Source organism: Bipolaris sorokiniana (genome assembly GCF_000338995.1).
Source record: "Bipolaris sorokiniana ND90Pr unplaced genomic scaffold COCSAscaffold_12, whole genome shotgun sequence".
In the NCBI taxonomy this organism is placed as follows: domain Eukaryota; kingdom Fungi; phylum Ascomycota; class Dothideomycetes; order Pleosporales; family Pleosporaceae; genus Bipolaris; species Bipolaris sorokiniana.
The window spans coordinates 620958-636579 of record NW_006911906.1 but is presented as its reverse complement, the minus strand read 5'-3'; the positions used below and the strand labels follow the sequence as shown (position 1 = coordinate 636579).

At 53.0% G+C, this 15622-nt stretch overlaps 8 protein-coding genes across 8 annotated transcripts; 5 read left to right on the top strand and 3 right to left on the bottom strand.

Moving 5' to 3' along the window:
- Positions 1-954: 954 nt before the first annotated feature.
- Positions 955-1797, top strand: COCSADRAFT_173833 (uncharacterized protein; the record flags this gene model as incomplete). Its single annotated transcript, XM_007704647.1, has 2 exons — positions 955-1608; positions 1708-1797. The coding sequence occupies 2 exons, from the start codon at positions 955-957 to the stop codon at positions 1795-1797; spliced, it is 744 nt and encodes a 247-aa protein (XP_007702837.1).
- A 1121-nt stretch (positions 1798-2918) lies between these two features.
- On the bottom strand, positions 2919-3470 carry COCSADRAFT_232163 (uncharacterized protein). Its single transcript, XM_007704646.1, has one exon. The coding sequence runs from the start codon at positions 3322-3324 to the stop codon at positions 2959-2961; it is 366 nt and encodes a 121-aa protein (XP_007702836.1). The 5' UTR covers positions 3325-3470; the 3' UTR covers positions 2919-2958.
- Positions 3471-6883, top strand: COCSADRAFT_232180 (uncharacterized protein). The gene is made up of 5 exons (XM_007704645.1): positions 3471-4038; positions 4138-4269; positions 4320-5194; positions 5246-5679; positions 5726-6883. Exons 1-5 carry the CDS (start codon positions 3616-3618, stop codon positions 6715-6717), a joined length of 2856 nt encoding a protein of 951 aa, XP_007702835.1. The 5' UTR covers positions 3471-3615; the 3' UTR covers positions 6718-6883.
- A 535-nt stretch (positions 6884-7418) lies between these two features.
- COCSADRAFT_232158 (uncharacterized protein) lies at positions 7419-7778 on the top strand. The gene has a single exon (XM_007704644.1). It carries the CDS (start codon positions 7434-7436, stop codon positions 7701-7703), a length of 270 nt encoding a protein of 89 aa, XP_007702834.1. The 5' UTR covers positions 7419-7433; the 3' UTR covers positions 7704-7778.
- Positions 7779-8236: 458 nt separating this feature from the next.
- Positions 8237-11579, top strand: COCSADRAFT_148314 (glycoside hydrolase family 35 protein; the record flags this gene model as incomplete). The annotated part of the gene is made up of 5 exons (XM_007704643.1): positions 8237-8454; positions 8532-8911; positions 8962-9364; positions 9415-10192; positions 10249-11579. The coding sequence occupies exons 1-5, from the start codon at positions 8320-8322 to the stop codon at positions 11577-11579; spliced, it is 3027 nt and encodes a 1008-aa protein (XP_007702833.1). The 5' UTR covers positions 8237-8319.
- An 86-nt stretch (positions 11580-11665) lies between these two features.
- On the bottom strand, positions 11666-13001 carry COCSADRAFT_123224 (uncharacterized protein). Its single transcript, XM_007704642.1, has one exon. It carries the CDS (start codon positions 12840-12842, stop codon positions 11685-11687), a length of 1158 nt encoding a protein of 385 aa, XP_007702832.1. The 5' UTR covers positions 12843-13001; the 3' UTR covers positions 11666-11684.
- Positions 13002-13747: 746 nt separating this feature from the next.
- On the top strand, positions 13748-14253 carry COCSADRAFT_96567 (uncharacterized protein; the record flags this gene model as incomplete). The annotated part of the gene is made up of 2 exons (XM_007704641.1): positions 13748-13803; positions 13899-14253. The coding sequence occupies 2 exons, from the start codon at positions 13748-13750 to the stop codon at positions 14251-14253; spliced, it is 411 nt and encodes a 136-aa protein (XP_007702831.1).
- Positions 14254-14397: 144 nt separating this feature from the next.
- COCSADRAFT_232146 (uncharacterized protein) lies at positions 14398-15595 on the bottom strand. Its single transcript, XM_007704640.1, has one exon. It carries the CDS (start codon positions 15454-15456, stop codon positions 14542-14544), a length of 915 nt encoding a protein of 304 aa, XP_007702830.1. The 5' UTR covers positions 15457-15595; the 3' UTR covers positions 14398-14541.
- Positions 15596-15622: the final 27 nt, after the last annotated feature.

Here is a 15622-nt window from a genome sequence, read left to right as displayed (position 1 = left end):
TGCTGTTACTCACTCACGATTGCCTGGCCTGTACGACAACTGCCCGACAACTCTATTAGAGCTAGTCACGACTTTCGACGTTGCAGCGACGCCCATAGCGAATCCAGTCTCGTCAAAGTTATAGATATCCTGGTCTAGGACGCCGTACGCCTGGCGCGTCTCCCTCTACTAGCTTAAACCACGCTGTAATTGCGACAGGATCCTCACACTGGGCGCGCTGGCTATGGAATCTCCGACTCCACTTTGTCTGAAGCTCTGGCTGGCTCTGAATAAAGCGCGGCACCCAGCATTTGCCTATAGGTGGTGGTGGTGGATTCTGGCCACGCGCGGCGAGTAGAGTGTCTGCCATTCGTCGCACGTCAATGATATGTGGTGGAAATCCACGTCGGTCAAGCTCTAGAATCCACTGAACAAGAGACTGCTCTTCAATAAGTGATAGCTTGCGCCTAGTAGACGCAATCTCTGACCGTGGCTGGACACCGCGGAGACGCGTCTGGAGTGTTGATTTTGGCACGTCATACGCTTTCGCAAGAGAGTAGATAGAACTTTTTGGATTATTATGATAGGATGCGATAGCAAGGCTTAGTCTGCCTTCACGAGAAGTCTGTATAGAGCGTTGTTGTCGCGGCATTGTGGTGGTGGTGTAGAGCGTCGCGTCAATTTTGGTGGGGCGGCCAGCTTACTGATACGGCCAGCTTACTGATAGAACACGTTATCGGATATGTGCTTATTAATCATGACGTACCTTCCCCTCAGTGATTCGGCGTTTATGCAATCCGAGTGCGATATGATGCCACTGGTGGATTGGTAAACATATACCTCTGATTAGCTCTGGTTGTTGCTATAAGTTAGTAATTGTGAGCTCTTCATAGTGAACAAGATATAAAATCGTCTGTTCTTTCTTGTTGTTCCGACATCACATTGTCGTTTTCTAATCATATCACATCACACATCATGACCTCGAGACTGATTGCAGTTGTTGCTGGCGTCGGGCCCGGAACTGGGGCATCCATAGCCCGCAAGTTCTCCGCCAAGTACCCTGTAGTCTTGCTTGCGCGCAAGCCGGAGAACTACGAAAGCCTGGCACAAGAAATAAACTCCAAGGGGGGCAAGGCGATTGGCATCAGCACTGACGTGTCAGACGCTGCCAGCCTGGGGAGTGCGGTCGAGAAGATCAAGGAAGAATTCGGAGCAGATGTGGGGGCAGCCGCCGCCATCTTCAATGCGTCTGGTGGGTTTCTTCGGAAACCGTTCCTGGAGACTGGGGCGGATGTTTTCCAGGCCAGCCTGGGGGTTAGCGCAATGGGCGGGATTCTGTTCAGCCAGTCGTTCCTGCCTCTGCTGCTCAAGGGTGTGCAGCAGCAGTCAGAGCACCCACCCTCGCTCATCTTCACGGGGGCAACAGCATCGGTCAAGAGCAATGCGCAAATGTCATCTTTCTCGATGGGCAAGTGGGCACTGAGGGCGCTCAGTCAGAGCCTGGCGCGCGAATTTGGACCGCAGGGGGTGCACGTTGCGCATGCGATTATTGATGGAGTGATTGATATTCCGAGGACCAAGGAGTGGCTCAAGGACATGCCTGCGGAGGCAAAGTTGAATGCTGATGCGGTAAGTGTACATGTCCTACCCTTTTTTTTACCTTTTTTTTTCTCTTGCGAGCAAGGACGGAAACGGGCAATGCAAGGCTAATGGGAAGGCGATATGCAGATTGCGAATGATTACTGGTGGTTGCACACGCAGCCCAAGACCAACCTTACGTGGGAAATTGATCTTAGGCCGGCGGTTGAAAAGTGGTAAGAGGGGCGAGGTTGATGGTTTCCGAAAGCAGGCGCGAGTTGGGGATGGGAGCACGTGGGCGGGTGGGCGCATCTAGGCAATTAGAGTAGGTCGGGGAATGGCGATTGGAAGAATAATCACGCAATCCACTCCACTCTTGTATGGCACGGCATATGACGGGCGTATCAGAGACATATGCAGGTGTGGTAATGTCGCAAAGCCTCAGATGGGTTCATACTGCGTAGGTGTCACCTATGTCGACAGTCGCGGTAAGCGGGGAGGTGGGAGTGGTTCTGGGACGAGGGGACAGGTGGGCAGGTGGGCAGGTGGGCAGGTGAACATACGGACAGACGGATTGAGCAAGATGCAGCTTGGGCATGTGTGGCAACATGGGCAGCGCAGAATCTCACTCATGGCATGGCTGGCCAGGCTGAGAGTCGGGACGCATGCGTATGCACGACATGGCCCGCTACGCGGCAGCGAAGAGGGGCCCAAACGTTCCCCACGCATAGTGTACACGGTGAGCTGATATAGTGGGCTTGCTAAGCATACTGGATGGGTAGGGTGGAATGCTTGGCACCACCCCCTCGTGTGTAGGGCTAATTCCACATGGGGTCATGCGAGGATGCCAGCACGGTGCAATGGATTAGTATTGGTATGCCCTCACTCCGCGGAAAGGCGACGGACGACAACTCATCAGGCCCTCGGTGTGCCCCCTGAGGACAAGGCTGTCTGTCGGTCAGACGTAATGGCAGTCTGAGGTGATGCTGTATTTATGTACATAGTATATGTACCATGTATATGCTAGTCACCATGTAGTAGGTGTGGAGTATGCGCAGGTCGCTCAATGGGGAAGACAGGGCCGAGAGGCTTATGTCATGGGAAAGTCGGAGACTAGCCCACGTGTCGAGTCAATGCGACGGCCAGCACGAGCATCCAGACTGGACAGAAACACTCACACAGACACAGACAACGACACGGACAGCGACGACGGCCGCGATCGGTAGATGGCTCCTCGGCGGGCCGCCGTCCAAGCACAAGTCCATATCCGCCACGGCTAGGCCGTGTGCTGGCTGGGGCATGACGTATCAGCAAGCATGACAAGCATAACGTCTTACGGCAGCGCGGCAAACGACGACCTGGTCGCCTTGGGCGGACGGTACGGTGGATGGGAGGCATCGCTTAGAAGACGCGCGACGCCAAGTTGCCCCGTTGCCCGCGCCCTGTCGATAGGGCAATCATAATCGATGAATTGAATAGAATACCCGTCAGGCCCGCAGCTCCACGACCAGACCAGACCAGCCCAGCATTCAGCCCAGCACTCCCACCACCTCTCTGGAACCCCACGATCCGAGGCCAGACAGTTCCCTCCCAGCCTGCCTGTACTGTACACGCTGCCCCATTGCACATTGAAGTCCTCCAACCCGCCCTGACTCTGCACTTTTTGCTGCGCCTTTGCTGCCGTCGGGCCCTGATCGTCTTCGCTTCTTCTGGGATCCGCCCCCTCCCCCAGCAGCCCAGCAGCCCAGCAGCCCAGCAGCCCTGCATCTGGCCTTGTCCGGCCCGCGCGCGCGCTGTGCACAATTGCCCCCCGACCAGCCAGCGACGGCGATAACAGCAGCGACAAACGACAACCAGACGACTAGCAACGCGTTTGCGCCGCCGCCCCTAGTGTAGCTGTCCACCACCCCGCCAGCCAGCCTCCCCAGGACTCGACCTTGAACCCACTGTTACATCCACCGTCACCAAAAAGCTTGTTCCGACGACGCATTACCAAGACGCACTCTGCTCTCCCCGACCACCCCCAACTTGCCCTGCTGTCGCGCATTGCTTCCTCTCATGACTGGGGAGAATGCACCGCGGCTAACTGCACTGCCTGTTTACGCACAACATCAACCACTCCGTCCGCCACAATCGCCGCCCGCCCAGCACCACCAACACCAACAGCCTCACCACCATCAGCCACAACAGCAGCACTCGCCCTTAACCCAGCGCTCCCCATCCACCGTCAAGGCATCCCCACAGCAAACTCCAGGCCCCCTTGATGCCACCAGCGGTAGTGCTGAACCCTCCGCGAAAAGAGGCATGCGCTCACAAATTGCATGTGCCAGATGTCGCCGAAGTAAGACCAAGTGTGAAAATGCTGGTCAAGGTACCACCTGCAAGGCGTGCGCAAACACCAAGCGCGACTGCATCTGGGACCACGCTGCTGTCGCAACCACTTCGGCGCCGCCGCGACGCGATAGTACTGCTGACTTTGATGTAAGTAAGTCATGGTAGCTGAAGCCTCGACGACCTGCTGGCCTCGTTACCACCTGCCCGTCCATGTACAACACGCTCCTAGTGCTGACTTCCCACCAGGCCCCGCCAAAGAAGCGTCGCAAGCTTCTAGCGACCACGACGTCTGGCGCACAGCGTCCAATAGAAGGCCTCGGCACCTTTGAGGATGCCCTTCAGTCGCCTCTCCTCACTGCCCAGGTCTGGGAAGAGCTGGTAAATGCGCGCCGCCATCCCCCACCTGTATCCTTACTCACCCCACCCAGTTTGACATTTACGAAAAACACTTCTCCATTGATTTTCCCTTTTTGCACAAGAGAACCTTTTTGAGTGCCGTGCAGCAGCTACAGCCTTTGGCCAACTCGGTTGATGCCAAGACACAAACACAATCTCAACTCCACCAGCCATACCCACCTTTGCTTCTGGCCTTTCTCACCCACACAGCCCGCTTCCATGAGAAGCTCGTCCAGCAGACCGAAAATGACCCCATCAAGACTGCCGAATTCTATGCCCAGGCCACGCGCACGCAAATGGGTGCCGAGATATTTGGCACTCCAACCCTAGAGAAGATCCAGACACTTCTCATGCTGGGCTACTACGAATGGACGGCACTGCAAGGTCGAGAGGGCTGGATCAAAATTGGGACCGCTATTCGGTGTGCAATTGTCCTGGGATATCCGCATCTCGATGTCGATCAAAAGGGCCAGCCTGCTCCACTAAGAGAAGGCGAGAGCCGGTTATCCGAAAAGGATCAATTCATTCTCCGCGAGACTCAACGCCGCACCTTTTGGAGCTGTTGCCTCATGGACTCGTATCTCAGCTGGGGAGAAGACCGGCCACCAATGCTGGGGCCTGAGCACTTTCAAAGGACCCAGCTGGTTTGTAGTGATGGCGCATTCAACTATGGTCGCAAAGCGCGGACAAGACTGCTCGGTGAGGACGATGTCGCATATGCCAAGCGGAGAGCAGAGTGGGATGTACTTGCTCGGCATCACCGCAATGAGCAGAATGGGGATCGAGCTTCTCAGCTAGATGGGGGAAAGTGGGAGATTGGTGAACACGAGGCCGAACTCACATGGTACATAAAAGTTGTTATTGTTTTTGGCGAAGTGGTTCGGTGGTCGTGTAATAGTGGACGGCGGTATGGCATTGCATCTTCCGGCTAAGCATTAGTGGGGCTAACAAACAACAGGCAAGAGGGCAAAAACGCACCATGGCATTCGACTACTACGTTCAAGAAACTTGAAGACAAGCTCAAGCAATTGAAGCGTGACCTGCCTGACCATCTCCAGTTAACTGCGGAGAATACTGAGGACCGGATTTACAACAACCCTGGAAAGTATGTTTCGATACATGCCATGTACACACTATGCTTTGTTTGGCTGTACAGAGAATACATGCCCACGTCGCCATGGACTTTGACGCATCCTCGCGGCCCTCTAGACGAGCCACTCATTGACGAACCTCCTCCTGACCCCGAATATTGGATCAACCAAGCCAAGGACTGCGCACGGGCCTGCAGCGACTTTACCCAATTGCTACATACCATCGGGACTACCAGAGTTCACAGTGACTCGGTGCAGACGCCTACGGTGGCATTTGCTTGCTTCGCTGTTGGTATATGCAGTAAGTTTTTGCTTCAGTCTTGCTAGAGTTCTACTGACAATAATAGCCATTTACTGTCACTACTTTCCCAACATGGACCCCGACAGCATGCTTTCATCACGCCTCGAGCCCAGAGCTCACGACATTGCAAACGGTTTTCTGTTCCGTATCCTCAAACGCTTCAAGATGGCTCGCTCATGGCTCTGTGAACTGGCTGAGTGGCAACGGTACTACAGGCGCGAAAAGAAAAAGTACAGGGACTGTGGAGGTTCAGTCAGTGACTCTCCCAAGAGCAACAATAGCGACAGCGTTGGTGGAGGCGGACTGAAAGACTATGCGCAATTGTTTGAGAGGATGCATAAACAATTTGGCAAGACGGTCGATGACTACAGTAACTGGTCTACCAGGGACATTGACTTGGCCGACACCAGGTTATCGCACGATGACGATTCTGCTGAGCAGACGTCGCCACGCACGTCTGCTGTTGTCAAACCTGAGAAGGAAGGCACATTCGATAACACACCGAATCAACAGGACACAGTCACGAATGCCTTTACGCCTGTGAATCAGCATGGCATTCGAACGCCTCCAACGACGCAGACTTCCACCTATGGTCCCCAAACGAGCTCTCACGTTTACCACCCAGATCCTACACCACAATACCGAGGACACCCCTCGCAACCAACTGCTACATACCCGTACGCAAGTAGCTCTGTTCCCTCAGCCAACATGCCGACGGCGAGGGGTGGGTTTGAGCCTGGCCCGAATCATTTCACACACGCAACGCCTATTCCCATAGAGGCTACCTATGCTGGCTGGTCACTACCAGGGCCAGTGAATATGCATGCAGCTAGAGCAGCAATAGAAGCGGGAGGCGCGCAAACATTCAACAATTCTACTGCTTTTGGCACGCTCATGTTGGGCGATGCAGCACTTTATGACACCACACCAAACTGGACAGTGGGCGTCGAGGCCTCCACTTATGATAGCAACAACACCAACGCAACTTTTTACCCGCCGAGTGGTTCTGTACCCACTTACCAATACCAACAGTCATGAGCTGCACAAAGAGACGCGACGGCTGCATCTGGAGATAGAAACAGGCGTTGGATAATCAACCATCGGTCTCCCAGCAAATGCTTCGGCATACACCAGGGGGCATTTCTCTTTTCATTGTATATAAATTTCTTCTTCTCCAAGCGACATAATTCCGTCGTGGAATCCCTTTTTTTTGTCGAGACCATGGGACACACATCTGGTGTTTTGATTAGGGGAACAAGATACACACACACATTTGATGCGATCCCAAGTTTGAATTTTTTCTTCTCTTGTTTTCTTTCCCGACAATCATTTATCGCATTTGAATCATCTCGAGGTAGATGGGTTCAGAGCTAGCTTGAGCATTCGGACGGTGCACATATTCTTCTCCATCTCGTTTTTGGCGGACAGAAATTCATTGCATTTCTGGCAAACATCGGGGGAGCAAGCACATGGAAGGCAAATAGTCTATACATTTTTGACAGTTTTATATCACGCCATTTCCACGAGATATCGCTTTTATATACCCCGCACTGCTCCATTTGGCCAGACAACGCAACTATAGAATAGTTTCTTCCTGCCTTACTAGACAATGTACCTCGGTACTTCATCTTAATCAGTCGTACCCATACCCATAATACCGACGTCATATCGCGCAAAACTACTGTATACGTCTATTCCCCCTCCCAAATCCGTACCCTCGTTCCGACACCACCATGTCGGATACCCTGCCCGAAATGGCAAACGGGGAGGTACCTTACCGCCATCCCGGCTATCCAAGCCTTGTCAAGCTTGCGCCAAAAAAGCGGGGGATGGAGACAGAAGTTAAGCCGCGTAAAATGGACGTGCATCGGGGGTGTAACTTGCCCGTTTGGCGGGGAATATGTAGCGGGTTGCCTGGGTTTGGTGGGTTGCTACATATATTGGTGGGAAATTACTTGGGCGGAGAAGTAGGAGGCGGGGGGGAGAGAAGGTTCAGGGTAAATTTTGTTGTTCCGGCCGGTTGACAGGAGGGGAGGTAAGGGAGGAATCTTGTTCATGTTGAAACTAATAGATTGAATGTTTATCGACATCTCCATTGCCCTGGGTGATCAATACCCGAGCGCAATCATTCATGCATTTGCTGTATTGTGATTGAACCCAAATCAAAAGCGAAAAACAAAACAAAACAAGAGGCATGTTTGATGCCGCTCTGGAACTCTGAGCCGCCGCCCCGTTGGAATTCGTACGAAAAGGGCGAGAGATGTGAGCGAAGCGGGGAAAAAAAAAGCTGGACTGGGGGTACGGGATGGAGGCGATGGAACGTCATGTACCATGGTGTCATTGTGCCGCCTTTTCGACCCCTGGCATATTGTGTGCATTGTACAGGAACAATCACGCCCAAACAAAACAAAAACGGCGCCCACACCCATGTACGATGCCGCGTCGGTCCGTTGGTGCGGAATAGTTCATAGATCCGAATATGGAGTTGTAATTGAATTTGAGTAGTATATTAATACTGGGTGGATTTCCCTTTTCCCCCCTCCTGTCTGATTACTGGGGCTTGTTTTGCGCAAAACCTAGCTTTTGTGTGATTTATTTTGACTTTTTTTTCGCTGGGTAGCTGTGCCGAGTAGAAAAAGGATGAAAGGCTTTGCTGGGCTTGGGAGCGCGGTTGCGTTGGGATGTCTTGCTGTAGAGGGTGCAGCGAGGGCGGTTGGGTATACGTCGCCGACAGAGTTTATTAAGCCGTACAAGAGGGGGCCGTTGCAGGATATTGTAAGTTTTGGAACAAGAAACTGGGAACTGGATGTTTATGGTGATTGAGAAGAAATTGACTTTTTTTTTCCAAATAGGTTACCTGGGATAAAGACACGCTGTTTGTTAATGGAGAGCGCATCTTCTTGTACTCGGGCGAAGTCCATCCATACAGACTGCCGGTTCCGGATTTGTACATTGATATTTTTCAGAAGATCAAGGCGCTTGGATTCAATGGCGTGTCTTTCTATGTCGACTGGGCGCTGCTCGAAGGCAAGCCGGGTGTTTACCGTGAGGAAGGCGTGTTCAGTCTCCAGCCCTTCTTCGATGCGGCGCAAGAAGCGGGAATTTACCTTCTTGCTAGACCAGGCCCTTATATCAATGCCGAAGTTTCTGGCGGAGGCTTCCCCGGGTGGATCCAGCGTATCAATGGCACGCTGAGAACTCGAGCACCGGACTTTTTGGCGGCGACTGACAAGTATGTGGACGATTGAACCATTCGTGATACTTGATACTGATAATGTCCAGTTACATGAAGAACATTGGCGCCACAATTGCCAAAGCTCAAATCACGAATGGAGGACCAATCATTCTGGTTCAGCCGGAGAATGAGTACACGCAAGCAACCAGTGCGATCAAGCCGTTTCCCGATCCAGTCTACATGACCTATGTCGAGGATCAAATCCGCAATGCCAGCATCGTTGTGCCGCTTATCAGCAATGATGCGTCTCCAAAGGGATACAATGCTCCTGGTACTCCTGCGGCAGTCGATATCTATGGACATGACGGATACCCTCTTGGCTTCGACTGTGCGAATCCTACCAGATGGCCTGACAACAATCTGCCGACAAACTGGCAACAACTGCATCAGCAGCAAAGTCCAACTACCCCTTACTCAATCATTGAGTTTCAATCTGGCAGCTTTGACCCTGTAAGTTTGCACGCGTTCAAATGCTACCAACGTTATCTGACATTTCTCAGTGGGGCGGCCCAGGTTTCGACAAGTGCGGAATCCTAGTCGGAGCAGAGTTCAACCGCGTTTTCTACAAGCAGCTTTACAGCTTCGGCGTCACCATCCTGAACCTATACATGACCTTTGGCGGTACCAACTGGGGAAACTTGGGTCACCCAGGAGGCTACACATCGTACGACTATGCCGCACCGATTGAAGAAGACCGCCAAGTCAAGCGTGAAAAGTACTCTGAGCTCAAGCTCCAGGCAAACTTTTGGAAAGTCAGCCCTGCATACCTGACTGCTTCGCGCGGTGCTGCTTCGACCTCGACATGGACTACCACGAGTGATCTCAGTGTTACCCCTGCACACGGCAACAAGACTGGCTTTTACTTCTTGAGACATGCCAAGTATAATTCGCTCGCGACTACGAGCTACCAGCTCAAGATTTCGACGCAAGCTTTTGGAAACATTACAGTGCCGCAGCTGAACGGTACTTCGCTCACATTGAACGGGCGCGATGCAAAAGTTCATGTTACCGACTATGACGTTGGTGGTACAAACATTGCGTATTCGACTGCTGAGATCTTTACCTGGCACAAGTACGACGACAAGACTGTTCTGATTGTGTATGGTGGTCCGGGGGAGACTCATGAGCTTTCTGTAGACGCTACTGGTCTTGAGATTCTCGAAGGCGATGTCAAGAGCGTAGCCACTCGCGGTCACACACTTCTGAGCTTCCAGGCTGATGCTACAAGAAAGGTTGTCAAGTTGGGAACTGAGAGCCCCATTTACGTCTACATGCTTGGTAAGTTTGTTAGGGAAAGCGACATATGTGAAGTTTTTACTAACAGTTTCTCAAAGATCGTAACGAAGCTTTCAAGTACTGGTCGGTTGATCAGGCACCCCACGATGCTTCAAAACCTGTCATTCTCAAGGCAGGTTATTTGATGCGTACGGCCAAGGTCACTGGCGATACCCTTGCCCTGACCGGTGATGTGAATGCCACAACCCCTATCGAAATCATTGGTGGCGCCACTGGTGTTTCCAAGATGACTTTCAACGGCAAAGATGTTTCTTTTGTAACTTCCAAGGAGGGTACTTTCACTGCGACCATTGATCTTCCCAAGCCCAACATCAGCATTCCCAAGCTGAGCGAACTTGAGTGGAAGTACATCGACTCCCTTCCAGAGATCCAGCCCGGATACGACGACAGCAAGTGGACAGTCGCAGACCTCAAGAAGACGTACAATTCTCTCCGTCGATTAACCACCCCCGTCTCGCTGTACAGCTCCGACTACGGCTACCACACCGGCACTCTCCTCTACCGCGGTACCTTCACAGCCACCGGCAACGAGACAACCCTGCAACTCTCGACTCAAGGCGGCTCAGCATTCGGATCATCAGCCTGGATCGGTACACAGTTCCTTGGATCCTGGCGCGGTTACGATGCCGCCATGAACGGCAACTCGACCTTTACACTCCCCAAGCTAACCGCCGGAACCAAATACACCATCACTGTTGTAATCGACAACCAAGGTCTTGACGAAAACTGGACCATTGGCACCGAAACAATGAAGAATCCACGTGGTATCCTCAACTACAAGCTCTCGGGACACGATGCTGCGGATGTGACCTGGAAGCTCACCGGTAACCTGGGTGGAGAAGACTACCGCGACATCTCGCGCGGCCCCCTCAACGAAGGTGGTTTGTTCGTCGAGAGACAAGGTCTACATCTTCCCGGTGCTCTCGCCGCATCAGATCTCGACTGGAAGCCATCTGCTGGCCCCGTCACCGACGGTATCAGCGCGCCCGGCATCGGCTTCTTCGCTACAGAGTTCGAACTCGACGTTCCCTCTGGCTACGACGTACCTCTCAGCTTTACCTTTACCAACGCCACATCTTCATCTGCTGGAAGCAGCGTCCCTGCTTACCGTGTCCAACTCTACGTCAACGGATGGCAGTATGGCAAATACGTTAATAATGTGGGACCACAGACCAAGTTCCCTGTTCCTGAGGGTATTTTGAACTACAAGGGTACGAATTATATGGGCGTGTCTCTTTGGGGATTGGATGCCGGAGCGACCAAGATTGGCGGGCTGGAATTGAAGGTTGACGCCGAGATTTGGAGTGGGTTGGGGGATGTGGCGGTTGTAGAAGGAGAGGGGTATAAGAAGAGGGAGGGGGCGTATTAGATATCTCTTGCTGAGATGAGATGAATGAAATCTATATTGCCAGTCTATATGCTTCTAATGCTACAAAAGTATGAGACTTGATTCTAGCCGCGTAACTCAGTTCGCTTACAGCGCTTCCACATTCATACCAGAATACTCCGGCAACTTCCACCCACTCCCCTTCCCCTCGGGCATCAAACCCGCCAGCATCCCTAGCACCTTATCTAATCTCAACACCGACATAGTCCACAGAACAGTATTCACAACCCAAAGTCCCCACGCAGACCGAGGAAACACCCCCTTCCCCCCATTAACCAAAACTCCCAACTCCTGATTCTCCTCAATCGGCTGCTTCATCTCCTCCTCGTACGCCCTAAGCGCCGCACCCACATCATTGCCATGCCCACCCAGCTCGCCCACAAGCACATATGCACCGATCAGCGCCAGCGTAGTCCCCATGCCCGTAAACGGGGAAGCACAGTACCCTGCATCACCTAGCAACACCACTCGACCCGAATACAATTGCTTCCCCGGCATCTTAACCTGCACAATCTCCGTTGCATAAAAATCCTCTACACCAGCCAGCTTCTGCGTGAACCGCTCACAATCCCATCCCGCATCACGGTACAGCTCCGCCCACACTTCTTTCTGCTCCCGCACTGGCAACTTTTGCGCTGCTTTCAGGACAGGCGTGCGCTGTGGGTTTTGCATTTGGATGAGATACACTTGCGTTTCTGAACGATCGCCGGAACGCGTCATGGTGAGCCGGTTTTCCGGGCTAAAGTACATGCGTGCGAGGCTGGTTTCGCGGGGGGAGCGGGGGATGGGGAAGAATGCGGCGTGGGTGTTTAGGGAGGTGTAGGCAGAAGTGTTGATTGCTTCGCCGAAGACGAGGCGGCGGGTGCGTGAGTTTTGGCCGTCGGCTGCAACGATGAGGTTGTAGGGGGTTGTTTGGCCGGTGGAGAAGGTGGCGGTTGCTAGATCCGGAGTGGTGTCTTGAGATATGGCAGTGAGGGTTGTGTTGAAGAGGTAGGTTATACTACCGCGGGTGTGTCCTTTGGCAGTTAGGGTATCGCGGTCTTTGAGACTGGCTGTGTACATCATTTTTACAAAGTCGCCGCGCATGAATTCGAATTCGTTAGTGAGTTCGAAGGTGCCGCCTTTGTCTCCGGCTTTTGTGACGCCGAATCGCATGAGGCTTTTTCCGTGGAGGTCGACGAGCTCCATTCCTGTTTCGTTGACGCAGTACTGGCGGAGTTCCTCGAGGAGTCCTAGACGATGCATGATGGGGATGCATTGGGCTGTGAGGTCGAGTTGCTGGCCACCGGTGCGGAGACTGGGCCAGCGTTCTATGACTGTGATGTTGTGGTCGGGGTTGGAGCGTTGCAGAAGGAGAGCTAGAACTGGGCCAGCTACTCCTGCGCCTACTATCAGAATGTCGAGGGACTTTGTAGAATTGGGTGGTGGTAAGTTGGCCATGCTTGAGATAACTGAAATAGTATTGATATTGTGATGAGTGTGGACTGGTAGTTGTTGAAAAGATGAAGTAATGAGCTCTTGGAGATTATGGAAATGCGAACTATTTGGCTGCTTTATTATACCTTAGTTGTTACCTCGAAAAATCGTTGCACTTTGCCATGCGGAGATCGATGCGGACATGTTGTCGGAGATCGCATCACCGCACACATCTCCGAGGTCAGCCACGACCACTTATGGAGTTTTCCTGCACGATGACTATAAATGCCATGTTGGGTCCAGCAATTACTACAGTTGGGTGGTGCCATTTTTGCGCGGGAGCCTGATGTGACGTAGATATGTCTTCCTGTCAGGCTACGCGTCCGACCCTATCTGCCTGAAAGGGCGACTAAGGCATTACGAAATATTACGCTCTGTAGCTTATACACATAATTTCTTTTGTAGGGGGTGTTGGTGGCTGGGAAGAGTAAAGCATGTGAAGGTCATAGTAGGTTGTGTACTACCACCTAGGCCGCCAGGGTCCGCCGAGGAAAACTGAAGCTCATCCTCTCAACATCACCGAGGCCAACCTCCACCACCCCGCAGCCCCCATCTCTGCCTGCACAGTACAAGCAGCAGCGTCTCGGCCATCAAAACTATACGCCCGCTTCGGTCCATCTCTTACGCTCACTCTCGATCTCAACGAGCGTTAGACAACTCCACGAAGCTTCGCAATGGCCATCTTAGGGACAGCGCTGAATGGCATCGGCGTGCTCTTGCTTACACATGCGTAAGTCGCACACAGCTTACCCGTCCATATACAAAACCAGAAACATCTATACAATCATTTGCATCTATTCGCGTACATGCACTGACGCTGCCAAGTGTCTACTCGACCCACGAACATACAGCAACGTTCACAAACACGCCCTTGCCCCTCGACATCACGCTTGAGCTCCTCACCTCCGTCCTACTCCTCTCCCTTGGTATCGTCATTTCTTTTGCGCCGCTGAAACCGATACACTACGCACAATGGGCGGGTCAGATGTCACGAAAAGGGCAGCAAAGCGAGGGTCGCTACACGAGGGAGGGTGAGGAGGTTTTGAGCGAGGGCGACCCATATGCGTTTCTCGGCCTGGACGCAGGTATTGGTGGAAATAGTGAGGGCAGGAGGGGATTCTGGGATGTCAAAGGAAAGAGGAAGGAATTCGAGTCATGGATGAGGCAAGGTGGAAAGTAGGATATGGCTACAAGAATATACTGTGGACGATGTGTCTGGAAGGCCAGCAACGTACCCCGATACAAAAGCCCGGTCCATGTCATTGAGACAGATTTACAATATAAGAATGAAAATACCAACAAACACGCTCGAGCATTCTGAATAACAAGTCCCGCCCATGTGTCTTACACTGTATATCCCGATAATCAATAAATCCCAGACGCCATGCTTAAACGCGCCAAAAATTCCCGTACCAATTCAATCAATCTGACCCTGCGCAAGCCCTCGGAAGCAACCTTCCACGCTCCCTCAAGCATCGCTCGTCATTTGTTCCACCTTGTTACCCCCACACGTGTTCATCCTACAAGTCCAGCACTGGTCTCCCTGCATCTCCCTACCAATAGCCGCCACGTCTGCGCTCTTCCTTCTCGGGCCTTCGGTGTCCCCACTGACATTGATACCGCTGACCCACCAGATACTGGCCGCAACAATCTTGGTCACAATCTCGACCTCTTCGTTGTCTCTGGGCGCGTACACGAGCATAAACTCGCGAGGCACAAACTTTCTGCACCACCCACCCCGTGCCAGCGGATGCCGCTCGCCCCAGCCGTGAGCCATGATGAGGTTTGCATCAGCCGGGTGCAGCGTCAGGTGCATGGACCCGTCGCTCGGGTGTGCATGGCATATCTCGCCGCCGCAGGTCCTGGTAATGGGGATGCTGGTGAAGAGGCCGGTGCTGTGCTTCTCAAAGCAACTGGTTCGCTCCATGAGCCTGTTGCGGGGATCGCTCGCGAACTCCTTGATCTTGAGTACGAGCTTGCTGTAAATTTCCTTGGTACTAATCTGCGTTTGCTGGCGCTGCGGAGCTATGCCGCGGATCTCTGGCTTGTGGCCGGTGCGGTGCGGCAGTGCGTCTTCGACAAAGTAGCCTCTCTGTGGACGGTAGTGCGGTGGAATGGGAATGGGACGCTGCGGATCCCGCAGGCAGATGAGCGAGAGAAGCTTGATTTTGAGGTAGCCTAAGGGCGTTGCGGGAGTGCCGCCGGGGCCTAGGGATAAGAAGGCACAGTAGTCCTTGTGGACATAGAAGGCGGTGATGACGGGGAGGAGGAGAAGGCCGAGGGTAACAGCGAGACCGTGCATGTATGTTTCGGTGAGCATAGTAGTTGGCTGTGGTATAATGCTCGGAAGGGATACGTTCAGATCTGGTGCAAGGTCCTGCATGTTTGCCGGTCGAGAGAGAGAGAACCCTTTCTTTTGGCGGATGGGAAAGAAGGGAAAAGAAAAGCAATTGGCGTCTGGGGGAACAACCACAGCTTTATTTAAGCTTCCTTTTTTTACGTTTGGTCGCCGTCCCCCCCCCCCCCCCCCCCCCCCCCCCCCCCCCCCC